The 16,177-nt window shown below is 38.2% G+C and overlaps 1 protein-coding gene across 1 annotated transcript in view; it reads right to left on the bottom strand.

Annotated features, from left to right (window-relative positions):
- LOC124605384 (TATA box-binding protein-associated factor RNA polymerase I subunit B) overlaps positions 1-16,177 on the bottom strand; it is a 309,701-nt gene that overhangs the window by 239,554 nt on the left and 53,970 nt on the right. Inside the window, exons 3-4 of the mRNA XM_047137024.1 lie at positions 11,462-11,660; positions 11,207-11,372 (exon numbers count right to left, since the gene is read on the bottom strand). Of these exons, the coding sequence (XP_046992980.1) occupies positions 11,207-11,372; positions 11,462-11,660 (365 nt within the window). The remainder of the gene's footprint in view (positions 1-11,206; positions 11,373-11,461; positions 11,661-16,177) is intronic.

The raw sequence follows: 16,177 nt of genomic DNA, 5'->3' as shown, positions 1-16,177 counted from the left end.
TTGGAAATATGGTGTGAAACATGGAAGAAGAACTGCCATGACAATTGTAGTGATATCATGAGAACAGTAGAAGCATTTTTATAAGCTGTCACTTTTCTGTTAGCAACCATTTGCCTCAGCATGAACATCAGTTAATATTAAAAGAAATTGTCATTGATACAGTTTGTTTGTCAAAAGTACTCTACAAGGTGTTCAAGTACTGTAATGAATTAGTCAACACACTGCTGTTCAAGATGGCCTCTGCATCAAATCTTGTGATATTTAAATTTGTGAGTGACCTTTTCAACCTCCAGCACAGAATAAGTTGGGGGAGGAGATGAAGTCTACATTATTGAAGACATACATGGTTTTTCTTTCTGACTTTACAGTTTAAATGCAAGAAGTCAGAATTAGTAATAAATGATAACAAAAAATTTCTTCATGAGTATGGCACATTACATAACACACAAGGCCAAGAGCACACCACATGTAGTGCCAGAGAAGGTAACTTCAGCACAAAGCAACATGTATGACAAAATACTAACTAAAAACATATCTGTCTCTTTTGCTTGTTTCTTAGGAAGACACATTATAAAGAGTGTTAACACAGGTGTTACTTTAACTTTGTCACCACATAACACTATGGCGTGATGGAATATAAATGCCTGCAGCTTTAAGATAGATCACTACTCATAGAAGCTGGACTGAAGAGCTCACGTTGTTGTTGTCGTCAGTCCTGAGACTGGTTTGATGCAGCTCTCCATGCTACTCTATCCTGTGCAAGCTTCTTCATCTCCCAGTACTTACTGCAACCTACATCCTTCTGAATCTGCTTAGTGTATTCATCTCTTGGTCTCCCTCTACGATTTTTACCCTCCACACTGCCCTCCAATGCTAAATTTGTGATCCCTTGATGCCTCAGAGCATGTCCTACCAACCGGTCCCTTCTTCGTGTCAAGTTGTGCCACAAACTCCTCTTCTCCCCAATTCTATTCAATACCTCCTCATTAGATATGTGATCCACCCATCTAATCTTCAGCATTCTTCCGTAGCACCACATTTCGAAGGCTTCTATTCTCTTCTTGTCCAAACTATTTATCGTCCATGTTTCACTTCCATACATGGCTACACTCCATACAAATACTTTCAGAAACGACTTCCTGACACTTAAATCTATACTCGATGTTAACAAATTTCTCTTTTTCAGAAATGCTTTCCTTGCAATTGCCAGTCTACATTTTATATCCTCTCTACTTCGACCATCATCAGTTATTTTGCTACCCAAATAGCAAAACTCCTTTACTACTTTAAGTGTCTCATTTCCTAATCTAATTCCATCAGCATCACCCGACTTAATTCAACTACATTCCATTATCCTCGCTTTGCTTTTGTTGATGTTCATCTTATATCCTCCTTTCAAGACACTGTCCATTCCGTTCAACTGCTCTTCCAAGCCCTTTGCTGTCTCTGACAGAATTACAATGTCATCGGCGAACCTCAACGTTTTTATTTCTTCTCCATGGATTTTAATACCTACTCCGAATTTTTCTTTTGTTTCCTTTACTGCTTGCTCAATATACAGATTGAATAACATCGGGGACAGGCTACAGCCCTGTCTCACTCCCTTCCCAACCACTGCTTCCCTTTCATGTCCCTCGACTCTTATAACTGCCACATGGTTTCTGTACAAATTGTAAATAGCCTTTCGCTCCCTGTATTTTACTCCTGTCACCTTTAGAATCTGAAAGAGAGTATTCCAGTCAACATTGTCAAAAGCTTTCTCTAAGTCCACAAATGCTAGAAATGTAGGTTTGCTCACAGACATGTGGAAAAGGATGATAACTGTCAGTTTCCATACAAGGTCCAAAACCTATAGCATTTATCATTTTATACATGTGTGTCTGCTATTCAGTACCTCTTCTATTTGGTACATAGTGATCTATTGCAACAAAGAAGTTTATTAAAACTATACTATTTCCCAAAGGTTTGATTGTAAATGTCTATTTCCTTGAGTTTTCAGTCTGCAAAATTGCAATAATGTATCAAATGTACAGTCTCTTACTTTTTAAAACAGTAAATAAGTTATGGCACAGCTTTGCAAAGAACCACATATTTTTACACTCTCTCTTCAAAATGCTTGAGGATGCTTATCTTGCATACCCATTTTGTGGCCTGCATGCTTATTATCACAGAATGATCAGATTGTTTCTCTGGGAGCACACAATAACCAATGATTCAACTGACCACCCATTCATTCTAAAAGTGTTTCACTTACCTAAGTTAGACAAACATTCTCTAAACTAATTTGTAATCTCTTTGTGATTCTTCCATGGATGACATATTACCACTGACAGCACTTCCCCAATATTCTACCAATAAACCGATGGTTAACACCTGCTTTACCCATAACTGAACCTAGGTGATAATTCCATTTCATATCCCTACAAAGTGTTACACCCAGGTATTTGTATGAGTTAGCCAATTCCAACAGTGACTCATTGCTATTACAGTCATAGGTTAATATGACTCTTCATTTTTTGAAGTGCAAAATTTTAGATTTCTGAACATTTAAATCAAGTTGCCAACCTCTGCACCACTTTGAAATCTTATCAAGATCTAACAGAACATTTATGTAGCTTCTTTCAGATAGTACTTCATCACAGATAGCCGCATAATCTGCAAAAAGCCTGATTTTACCTTTAACATTGTCTGCAAGGTCATTAATATACAACATGGGCAGTGTGGATCCCAACACACTTCCATGGAGCACACCTGAAGTTACTTCTACATATGATGATGACTCTCCATCCAAAATAACCTCCTTACCAAAAGGTCCTCAACTCAGTCACACATTTCAAAATTTCACCTGATATATGCCACATGACCATACTTCTGACAATAAGTGTAGGTGTGGTACTCTGTCAAGTGCTTTTCGGAAATCAAGAAACCTGCATCTACTTTGTTGCCTTGATCCAAAACTTTCAGTTTGTCATGTGAGAAAAGTGTGAGTTGGCTTTTACATGACTGATGTTTTCAAAAACAATGCTGGTAGGCATTGAGGAGTCATTCTGTTCAACATATCTCATTATGTTTGAGGTCAGAATATGTTCTAAGATTCTGTGGATCAATTCTACTGCCGTTCTTGTAGATGGGTGTGACCTGTGCCTTTTTCTAAGAACTGGGTACTGTTTTTTGTTTGAGGGATCTATGATGGATTATAATGAGAAAAGAGGCTAACTCAGCTACAAATTCAGTATAGAATCTTACAGGGATTCCATTGGGCACCAAACCTTTGTTCAGTTTTAACGAGTTCAGCTGTTTCTCAACACCACTGACACTAATACTTATTTCATTCACCCTTTCAGTGGTACAAGGATTACATTGGGGCAGTTCTCAAAGGAGAGTGATGTTGTAACAAATGCAATAGATGAAGCACAAAAACCAAGACAGATCCAGTGCTGTAACAAGATAAAACATATTACAGTAGTAAGATGAAAAATAAAGCATTGTGGAACAACAAAAATTTAAAAAACATTGAGTTTTCAAAAGTATGCCTATTTTGTAGTGCACATCGTCCTGGATAGTTTGATGTATAAAACATATATATTTGAGAGATTATAAGTCACGTTATTTGGTCTGAAGTGTATCAAGATGCAGGGTCACACCCTTCTGCATAGCATTCTTCTGTCATACGTACATGTATTTCGCTCCGTAGAATTTGAATGTTTATATTTGCCATCAAATCTATATTCAGGCACCTTGAAAATGAAAACTTATTGAAGAATGGGTCATTCCACTGTTGCGGGTGTCACATTTTGTCACATTTTTCACGGTTAAAGTTATATTTATTTGTACTTCAGGTGTCAGAGTAAGGCTAACTTTAATTTAGTGAATAGAATAGCAGGTTATTAAGTTCCTGTACAAATTTTAGCTCTTAATTTTACACTCAACCTGCTAAAAAAAATCGTGAAGAAGTGTTGCGGGTGTGACAAAACTTTACTCTTCATTTGCACATAGCCGTGTTCTTTAGTTATTTCATCTTCTACTTCTGAATCAGGATGGTTGATAATTTTTCACACAGTGAAGAAAGGAGTAATAAAATACAAGATATGATAGCTTTTATTCACAGACACTTCCAAAAGACAACTTTTTTTTTTCTTCGTTTTGCGGGTGTGACACATAGGTACATCAATATTATTGAGTGAAATGTAAAACAAAACGACAAGAAAATACTTTAATTATTATGTTAAAATGATAAAAACTTAAACAAGAGAGAACTAGGCCTATTTCACACTACTGCATAACGAATTGTCCCCTGTTATTCAACAGTTTGGTGGATTTACTTTCTAGGAGATTACTGAAATATTTTCCCAAGACATGTCTTCTTCTGTGGCCCAAATCCAGCATTTCCCACTGGGTTGCATACACTTCAGCAAGACCTGCTCAGCTTGTTCATCAACTTGAAGAACTTATGCAAAGTATTTCTTCTTCAAACAGGACTTTCCAGTGACAGTCAACTCTGACAGTACAAAGTCTCCTATAGTAAGTTTCAAGGATTCTTCACTATCAACACTACACATCGAATCGTGTGCATTTTCATGGTTATGAAGTGATATCACTGTTGTAATCTCTTGGGCAGATGTAGCAGAAACCCTTATAACTCCCTCTTTAACTGGTATAATGCAATGGAGTTTGTGCAGTCCTGAAATAGGCTGTACGCCTTTCCAAAGATTATCCAACGTAGCCATTGCTGAATTAATTTCTTCAGATGATAAGTAGAGGGTTGTAATCCCTTTCAGTTTCTCCTTGACGCACTTGTAAAAATCATAAGGAGGGTTACAGTTCTCCATGCTGTTCTTTTCATAGTACCACCAATGCCATCAACTGCACCTTTACCGTGAGAACTGGCAAAAAAATTCCAGTCACCAGTAATGCCAAAGTCAGCTTGTAAATATGTAACATTTAATAATGTGAAGCGATTCTTGAATTGCGCTGTGCAACCATCGGAGAAAATCTTGACTCTTTGAAGATAAGGAAATTCTCTCTTTAGGTCCTGAAAAAGCAGCTTAAGCATTGTTCAAACTGAATATTTATTGTGGGACAAGTCATCGTTAACAATGGCATAGCTGTGTATGGTGCCATCTTTAATCCAGGCCACAGCTGTAAATATAGTTGTCTGCTGTCGGTGCCAGTGAGCACTCTGGATCTCATCCTGACAAACAGAAGTATAATTTCCATCATAGTCAACCTGCAAAACCAAATTGTGATTACTGAAATTTACTTTTGCATCCTCAAAGTACTTTGATTACTTCTTCTTAACATAACAGTGCAGACTGAATCCCAGAACCTGTTTTTCTATTTCTTTAATGGGATTCAAAAAACTGTCCCAACTGTTTCTATACGCTGAGGGCGACATTCAACACCTTTCCATTGAGTCCATTCAAGCTCAATGTTAAGTACTTCTTCATCAACAAGGCTCTTCGCATTTAAAGTGTTACACTTTTCGCAGGCACTGGACATACACTTATAATTTTCTGTGTCACAGACAAGAATGCTAACTACATCTTGTGCTCTACTTGGAAATGTATTGGTTTCTCTTGCAATGCTTTCAACCAAATACTGTATGTTTGCGTGGTATCGACAAATACACACATTGTGTGGCATAAATGATACAGTGTATACAAAAGTTGGACGAAGAGAGAATAATTTTGATTTTTTTATCTCACACTCTGGATATTCAAGAATAAATTGTTCATATGCTTCAGATACTGTCATTGTCATATAGCACTTCTGTTTCTGTCCTCGTTCTCCAGTTTCAGGGTTCTTGACACTAACCACATCTTTTCTTCCTGGTTCTTCTCGGCTTATGTTGTCACGAAGGTAGAAGTTCTTAATTTTATTTTCTGTATCTGCACTGAGAAACTTACTCCCTTTTTTGTACGTATCTTTTTTTAAGTTTATTTGCAACTTCAGGCTGCTCATCGTTAAACAGCTTTGCCACTACATCCTTTTGCTTCCTTGGGCTGCATGGTAAGCTTTTCTTCACCTTGTTTACCACCTTCCCAAGTGATCTTTTGGATCTATATGATATAGAGGGCAACAAAGTGCAAGACGAAGTGGGAGTTTGAGCAGAAATGTTATTCTTTTCTCGATGTCTCCTTTGTCTTTTCCTATCTTGCATACGTTTAAGTTTCTTTTGATCGTCCTGCAAGGCAGCTTTATTTTTTTTCTCTCTGTAACCTATCTCTTTTGTGTTCCTTTTCTAACATTGCCTGATACTGAATTGGAGATTTCTTCAGTTTTTCCCTAAACTTGCAGCACCTTTCAGTGGATGACATGCTTGTCCTATAATAAATTACAAGAATAATACTTTTAGCTCGTTAATAATAATAACAATCACAACAATAATATCAACAATAACAATAATTATGTCTGTTGTTACAGTAAAATTTCCTTGTTTAGTTCTGGTATCATGGTAACAGCTCTAACACTTTGACATGTCACATCCGAAAAGTGTTTCTTGACATGATAAGAATGTTCCAACAAAAAAATATTATAATTCAAAGTTGTAGCCCATGTAACTAACCTCACTTTTACATACTTTCAACTTTACATAACATGAAACTAAACTGATAAACAAATAAATGTCTATTTCTGTGTTGCGGGTGTGGCAGAAATTCTGTATTTTGTTTTTTTGAGATTCAGAGCTTATTTACCTGCATTATAAATGTAAAACCACAGTTACAGCTTCACAATTAACCAGAGAGTATATGCACAACACATGGACATTCAACTTCAAAGACACTAGTCTGTAGGGCTGCCAACATTTCACATTACATTTTACAATTTTTTTCCCTGAGAAACAAAACATAAACTCACACAGTATTTTCGTAAAAAGCCAATTTAATTTACAGTAATAATCATGCTTATAGACTATTAGAGAGCAGTGAATATATAGCTCTGAAAAGACTGAAATTATATTAAATAAGTCCTAAACTATCATTAAAAGAATAAAACATAAAATATTGCTGTCACACAGTAACAGCTCTTTGATTAATAAGTGAAATAGCTAATTTAAGCAACCTTTGACTAAGGCTCAGGGTTCATTAAATAAAAACAATATCCCAAAGTTACTGCTTTAATATAGTTAATAAAGTTAATACAGTATGCCTAATACTTTCAGTCAAAATTGTGTAAATAGCAGGTTTTAATTGGGCCTTACACCCTAAAAATATTTAAGTATTTGAAAATAACTAATAGTGCTATAGTAATATAGTAATACAGTACTAAACTACTACTAATATTTCGAAACTGAAAATTTAACATTATGTATGTATTTAGTTCTCTATTTTATAAAGATTTTTAATATTGCTCTAAATGCCATTATTAGGGCTAGAGTGTCTTTAGAAAGGTGCAAATGTTGACTGTCTGACTGGATTACTGAATATGAAGTTGTTGACTGGTCTGATATCCAATTAATCCGAAATATCTCAGTGGACATGAAGAACAGCCAAGTTGTTCAATCGCTTCTGTCCCATTGTTGATCGGAGATATGACTTCTGATGCCTAACGGCACTAAATGACCGTTCTGCTGTTGCTGTCGTGATTGGGACTACTTGAAGAAGCTTAATGCACTTCACTACTTCACATTACATTTCTCCAACTGCAGGCTCTTGTGTAATGTACTTTCTTACGTCACGCATATTTTTTAAGACCAGCTGTCTTTTATTAGCAATATCGGCTAACACATTCAAGTGTAAGCATAGTCTCTCAATGTCTAGATCATTTTTGAAAAACTCAGTTGATTTTTCCAAATTTGTTTCACCTCTGTTTACTAAAAGCAAGCACTCTTGTTCGACTGCAATGACCTGTGCGAGTCCAGTCCAGTTGAAGCAAACCTCTCAGCAATGCAAGATTGCACTGTTTCACAAACTTCAATGTAAATAGCTTTGCAGTATTCCTTTGGGATTTCGAAAGTGTGCGGTGAGCTGGCTACGTTGAGTTCATACTTCTTTGGTGTACTTCGATTCCAAGGAAGCGAAGGATCAACAATTTGTTAAGGTTTTCTTTTAAACACAATTCCCAAAAGTGTTCAAAACTATCATGCCTTCCATTCAATGTACAAATCAAGCCCTCATATATTTTTTCCAGCTCAGCAACACTTAGATTATGACATTGAATTTTTTCATTGAAATCCTCTACTGGGTTCATTGCATGGCAATAAAGACATACAAAAAAAAAGTCTTGAAATGTAACATTGACTCAAGGTAGCCTGCACATTTGTAACATGAATCTGTTCCGTCCTCTGCAGAAAATGTTTCAAAAAAACTCTAGAAGTTCTTCAAAGTTTTTCAATATTCTCAAGATACTAGAAGCTTGCACAGTCTATCAAGTCGGGCAAAGGGGCCATAGACCAGCTTGGTCGTTGGCGCTCTCACAGCGTATGCTTCTGGAGAGTTCCATCCTTTTGTTGGATTCCCTTACGGTCTTTTTTAAGTCCTTGGCTAAAACCATATCATCCCACATAGACATAAGATGGTGAAGACTGTCTACAACTGCCAACTCTTTAACTGTGAGCAGTGCAGTGCACGTAACGTGCTTTTGGTTGTATATCCAAGACTAACTTTTTTAGTCCTTTGAACTTATGTCTCATATTCGAGGTACCATCACAGCATTGCCCTCTTAAGTTATCCATTGACAAATGAAGACAAGCAAACATATCTTTTAAAATACTAAACAGAGTTTGTGATTCAGTGCTGGGGATCTCGTATAAGCCAAAAAAGTCTTAGTTGACAATTACGGAATCACTGACAGTACAAATACAAAATGACACTTGTTCATGAATTGAAGAATCACTTGTTTCAGTAACCATAATAGAAAAATTTTCAGTCTTCTAGATTGAAGCCAATACCTTTCTCAACACAGACTTGCCTAGTAGATCAATGATCTCCTTTTGAATATCGTGGGATGTCCACTTATAGCCCAAACACCCTAACCAATCTTTAAACTCAGGTATGTCATTCTTTCGGAGTTCCATTAACTGAAAAAAAATTTGAGTTTACATCTTTGTGCCCTCTAATTGTAAGTCCTTGTCGGCATAGAAATTGCACGGTAGTAAAAATTGTCTCAATAGTTAAACAGCCTTTCTTCATATCACTATCTAACTGTTCATTCAATTGGGAGGTCACACTTCAGTTAGTGATAGAATTTAGTTTCAGAACACCTTCTTTATGTGTAAGTGTATTTTCATGAAGATGGAATTTTTCCAAAGCATTTTTCCAGTTAGAAAACCCTATGGAAGTGAATGCATCTTCATCTTTTGAAGCAAATTGTAATAGATTTTTAGCATCTGCCTCTTTGCAGGTTTTGCAAAACCTTTTTCAGTAGATGCTTCATATTTTAGCCATGTATATTTGATCAACTAAAGCTTCTGAAATGATCTTCCCTTACTGGACTGTCGAGGTTTCGGCTGTGAATGGTTCTCATTGAAGACGACGAAGCAACTAACGACAAAATAATTGTTGGAGGTTGACTTGCAGTATCATCAACTTTCCAAGCATGCCTTTTTGGTAACAAATTATCCATTGCAAACTTGATTCACAATACACTAAGAGACTAAAGTAAAAGAATAAAATATAGTCATATAAAATAGTCCACTAGACACTAAAGTCAGAACACTAAACACGTCTGCAGCATGCACTGAACGAAACCATCCACACTGAACGACTGCAACAGCAGGGTGGGCTTTATATAGTCGTGGCATCATAAAGTCTTGAAGCATCAAGGCGACATGAGGAAGAGAGTTCCAGGCACTTCTGTGCCAGTCCTTTTTATTTCGCTGCAGCTGCAGCACTGACCCACTGGCACCAGACGTTACCTGAAGGTTCGCCCACCAGGACAAATTCTAAGTGTGCCCGCAGCACCGTAACACTATCATGATTCACACGATTCGTTTTCAGTTAACCTGCTTCCTACCCTAATAATTATTTGTTTTAACTCATTACTGAATGTATTTTAAAAGGTAACTATCATCAAAGAAGGAAAATAAAAAATTCCAACATAATTTTGTGATTTTACAGAGCATAATAAAACTACTAATTTCCTTACATTACTGGGGGCTCCCCCCCCCCACCCCCCCACCCCCCAAATCGAACGAATTTTTGAGGGGCCTTGGGTCCCCTCAGGCCTCATGTAGTTAGTGCCTGTGACAAAGGCAATAGAAACGATGGGAAGTAAACAGACTGAGTGGCTCCACATGGTGCAGTGACATGTGTGGTTAGGTGAGTAGCTGGTGTGGTACTGCCCAGCCCTTGGTCCAGTAACAGACGTGAAAAGTTCTGAAATTCTTAAAGACACTTCCTCTTAAGTAAAACTTATGCGATACATGTGGACTCTTTGTAAGAAAGCAAGGTGACTGTTTATCTTAATTTTATTTCAATTGTGTCTTGAAAAAAGCAGTTGAAACTGGGACGATAAATAGGAAGACTACAATGTACCAATAATAAGGTTGTAATGGAAGAAGACAAGCACTAAAGAAAGCTGCATGACATTTATGCAGGAAGTATGTCATGTGCATAGATCATTTAGATGAACATCGTTGTAGTGCAGCTGTGACTTTGATGATTTGTCACATTCACATGGAAGGATCTGCTGACTCTCCAAGGCCAAAAAACATGTGCAATTCATTCTTCCACGAGAGGTTTTAAACACTTAACTGCACAGGTACATGAATCATTAAATGGTATGAATGCTTTCCATGTGTACTAGTCCCCAGGAACAAGATGTTTAAATATTTGTTGTGGTAATACTAAAGTGTTTCTAACAACGCAGTATTCATTAATTTATGTAAATTATAGCAACACAAATTTAGTTTACAGATTTTGCCACTGAAGTTACACTGCTTTCCGTGAAGGCCTAAAGTCAAGATCATTTATTGGGTTGTCAATAAATGCTTTGAGACTACCGTAGTTTCCAGTTAACATGCATTGTTCAGGCTTGGAAAATGAGAAAAATAATGACAAAACAAATACACATGCTTCAGTCAGAAGAATTTAGTTCTTTGACAAAAAATGCTCCTGTGCATGTTGGCTATCAACATACAGAAATACAGTAACACTGGTGCAGTACAATACTGTAATATTCTAATACAATATTTTATGATTTGCACCTTAATAAAAATAAAACAGACCAAATATATACTAAAATTTTTGTAGTCACTAACACTTACACGTTTCGACTGAAATTTCTTTCTCTGTAGATAGCGAGAGCTCGTATAGCTTGATGACACTGTTGACTGTGACATCGATGATGCTGACTTGACACTTTTACATGATGAGCTTTTCCTGCTAGAAGTTTCTGATTTCATTTTTATGCCACAGATTAAAGAAGCATCCCTGCAAGAAACAAAACTTGTTCATTTTTTAAAAGGTACAAACCCATATGGTTTTTAAAACTACTGCAATAGATTCAACTGATAACATACTGTATATCAAAGTCTACTCCTAGTTTGGGCATAGCTTGGTTTTTCTTTGATGTAAATGCAACGCCCATCTTCCTCAGATAGCTTGCCCACAGCTGAAGCACTAGTTCCTTTAGTGATGGTTTTGCTCCAAGCTCAATCACTTCATCGACCAAGCCTTTTAAAATCCAGTTATATGCTTCCCACGTTGTCCATTCTCTGTCTACAAAGATAACATGTGAGCATGTGTTTTCTGTTATAACAAGATAACACGCTATTCAATATTAGAAAATACTAAACGTTATGGAATCCTGAATTACGATTAGTTCAATCATTAAAATAATACTTGCACACAAATCAACAGCTGGAAGCACATTAGTAAAGAGTTGGACTGATGAAGAAACCGACACACAAATCACTTTCTACTAGTAGTGCAAGGTACACTTTCTTTCACAGTCTTGCCACAGAACAAAATTCATAAATGATCAGCATAAGTACTACACAGACTACCATTTCAACTACTTCCTCCACAACTTTAATAACTGGATGCTCTCATTAGAATGACAGTGTATAAGCTCGGACATTTTCCTCGTCAATCAAGCAAATAATGCTCCCTGAGGATTGTGAAATACATTAGAATTTAAATAGACAGCTGTATTCCAAGTTTTATTTTTATAAATAATGGAAGGAATGAAGGTAACAACTCCCCATATAACTGAGGTGTTGAGCAGTCGATAGGCACATAAACACGGTTGAAAGATACAGTGTTGGAGCAAACGATGGCTGACATCTAGGAGAGAAAGGCAGCAAACACATGAGATAGGAATGCGGCATCGTTGAGCCTACTCAGGTGTCTGCGACAGGATTGGAGCAGTATGTGCAGAATGGGTACATAGGACACATCTTGGGTCTAGGTCTCCCAAAGGAATATTACCAATGTGGCAAGGGATTAGGTGTCAATGTGATGTAAGGACGGACCAGGATATTTTGTAGCTTACCATGTGGATCGCTAGATGTTGTATACAATGACATGGAGGACTGGACTACGAGGATAAGAGGAGTAAACTGAACAAGAGAGAGGAGGCTAGGTGAGCTTGAGTCCAGGAGGACCACATGATCAAAGGATGTATTGTCTATGTAACTCCCATCTGGTAGTTCAGAGAAGTTGGTATTAGACATGATAATCCAGAAGGTAGATGATGTGAAGTATCATTTAAAGTCAACCATGTTGGGCTCACCGTGTTTTCCATCAATGGCTGTTCAGCTATGTTCTTGGTCACAGTCTGAAGTGGCCAGTTGATGATCATACCCACATAAAGTCTGTGCAAAACTAACACCAGAGCTGATTTATGATACTGTGACAGGATTGGAATAGGATACACAGAATGGACACATAGGGCACGTCTTGCATCTAGGTCTTCCAAAGGAATATTACCAATGTGGCAAGAGATTAGGCATTGATGTGATGTAAGGATGGACCAGGATATTTTGTAGCTTGCCACGTGGATCCCCACATACAACATCCCTACGCACCAACATCCCCCATGCCCTTGGACTTGCTTCTATTGAACACTACTTTTCCCTCTGTCTAACCGACTCCAAAAACAACAACTGTATTCCTTATGCATCTAGCAAATTGAATTCTTCCCTGTAACTACTTCTCATGCCATGAGCACTCATGTATGCCACCCTATTTATGGGCCATCTAGAGATAACCTTCCTAACCACACCGCAACCGAAATCTCTGCCTGGTTCATGTTTATTATGGTATCTTCATATCTGAGCCCATGGCCAAGACACTCCATCCTCATTCCCCAATACCCTCAATGATTTCTCTTCCATCCGCTTCACCTGGTTCTTGTCAATCAACATGCCATCTTCCTGGATGCTGATCACCTTTCAAATGGCACCATAAAAACTTCTGTCCATAATCAAGCTCACTAACTATAACGGTACCTTCACTTTGATAGCTGCCACCACTTTCATGCAAAGAAGCTCTACCTTACAGTCTGAGATTTTCTCTTGCCCAATATGCTGAAGGCCTTACTATCACAGATACATATTAACTTATAAACCTAGACCCCAAATAAATCTTCCATGTCATGTATGTGTGCACATACATTCTGTAATAATTAATTCTACAGAAGAGCATTCCCAACAGCTTAGCAATAGTTTCATTCTTGTTTATTTTCCTATCAACCACTCAACACCTCAATTACATCTTTATTCTTCCCGTGATTTACAAACTATTGTGAGAATCATTCCCTTATGATTGGAGCGGCAAACATCAACACACATTGATAAAAAGTTGTCAGCTTATTTGTTCAGCAAAGTTGTCAAAAGAGTTTGTTCACTAGCTGCCAGGAATGCTGTGATTAAATTTCTCTTTGTTCAAATGTAATGCTTTATGATGTTTTTCTGACAAAACTGCAGTAGATACCAATCAAAATTTGCTGATACGCCTAAGCATAACAATTGTTCTGCTTTGTGTTTCATTTATACATTTGGATTTTTCAGCTTGTGCTACAGCGACTGAATTTATTTTAAATAAATGTTGTTCACCATGCACCAGAATTAATATTTTGTATTTGTACCTGGATGAGTTACGAACATATTCAATTCAGAAGGCAATCAAATAGTCCTGTGACAATGGTGACCCTGATGTGATACAGCCAGTGAGTATAAACCACGACATAATAGAATTAAGACAGATTATTCAAGAGTCAAGAATTTTTAGAGATAACATACATAGATGGCATACCAAGGCTTGCAGGGTGACTACCCCCCTTTCTGGGCACACGATCCAGCTTTACGGTTCGCTCAAGTCAAGTTAAGTTTTCTCTGGGCTGGAGTAACAGCAGACTCCACGAAATTTGCACAAGTGGTCAGCCAATTAGACCATAATTATGCCACAAAAGTACAAGACATGATGACCACGCCTCTGGAAACAGAATCATACCTGACGCTCAAAACAGAGTTGATCCGCAAAATGTCAGCTTCATAGGAAGAGCAAGTGTGGCAAGTACTTGCACAGAAGACGTTGGGGGCAAAAACCCATCTCAGTACCTCCAGCATCTGTGCAGCAAGGTCAAAATGTGCACCATACTGGATACATTGTTGCACATACTGTGAGCAGCCAGCTGCCAGCCCAAATAAAGGCCATTATTATAGCACCCCAGATGGAGATGTCACTAGACACCATAGCATGCCTGGCAGATAGAATCTGGTAAGCGATTGTGTCATCCTCATACGTTTCAGCAGTGGCGACAAGCAGCAGCGCATTGATGGTGATGTGCACAGATTACAACACACTCCCGAACAATGTTTAAGCACTGAGTAAACAGATTGTGAGCTAGTCTCTGACCGAAACGCTACAGGAAGCTTTTGCAGGAGGTCCAGAAATCACTCCTCTAAGAACTCTCCAGCAGAGGGTGGCACAGCACAGCATGAAATTTATTGGCATCATTGGAAGTTCAGAGGCCAGGTGCAGAAATAAACTTCGCTGTGCACTTTCCCAAATGCAACAACAATCAGAAGTAGGCACACCAAATTGTCAGTCACTGTCCATGCACCTGTTCATAACCAACAAGAAGACAGAATGGCAGTGTTTAGTGGAACCGGGATCCGATTTATGTATTTTTCCACGGAACACGTTGCTCAGATATTGTCTAAGAACATTGTTCTGCCCCTCTGCTGCAAATTACTTACCCACACAAACCTACGGCACTCAACGCATAGAACTGGTTTTAGAATTAAGCTGTGCCTTCACTTGGAACTTTACCATTGCTGATGTGACAGAAAGCTGACTTTCTAGCACATTATCATCTACCGTTGGACATTGTCTACATATCTCATCAATAGCATCGCCAGCCTATCGGCTGCTGGGTTTTGATGCAGCATGGCAGTGCATGAAATCAAATCTATCCAGTCAACAGGCAGCACATAAGCCAATGTACTGGAGCAGTTCTCAGGTATTTCAAGACCTGCACGCACTCCAAAAAGAGTATGTCACAGCACTGTGTACTACATTAACACCACTGCCAGCCCACCAATTTCATGCCAGATCATTATGTACTGCAAAAGCAGAGTTCAATGCAATGTTGGAGAAAGACATCATATGCCTCCCCCCCCCCCCCCCTCCTCCAAACACACACACCAGTAGTCTCTGGTAATTGCCTCTGCACTCAGTGCCAAAAATGTGTGGCAAATGGTGCCCAAGCAGAGATTACAGCACCCTTAATGCTAGATCGATGTCAGATCATTATTCTGTGCTCCAATTTAGAGGTTGCAATTATGCATTATGTGGTGCAACTATATCTAGTGTGCTAGACTGTGTCAAGGACTACACACAAATTCATTAGGTTGAAGAGGGCATACCGTACGTGGCTATTACCACACCATTTTGCCTCTTTGATAGTTAGTTCATGACATGCTGCTTATGAAATTCTGCATAGACGTGGCAGAGGTTTCAAGTCTATGTTACAAGGTTTGTTGTACTTTTTCACATACCCTGATAACATCCTGGTTTTTTCAGTCATGGCAGAACACCAGCAACAGCACTTAGTCATAAACTTTAGGTGCCTGGACAAATGCAGGGTTGTGGTAAAGATTGCCAGGTGTATTTTTTGGCAAGCTGAGATCGCCTTTCTAGGCCACCTGATCTCACCAGCAGGATCATTACTGCTTCTGGAAAAAGTAGAAGCAATACTGAAGATTGCACTGCAAGAAACCCCAGATGGA

The sequence above is a fragment of the Schistocerca americana genome, chromosome 3, assembly GCF_021461395.2.
Source record: "Schistocerca americana isolate TAMUIC-IGC-003095 chromosome 3, iqSchAmer2.1, whole genome shotgun sequence".
In the NCBI taxonomy this organism is placed as follows: domain Eukaryota; kingdom Metazoa; phylum Arthropoda; class Insecta; order Orthoptera; family Acrididae; genus Schistocerca; species Schistocerca americana.
The sequence above is the reverse complement of the archived record's forward strand: the minus strand, read 5'-3'. Positions and strand labels throughout refer to the sequence as shown.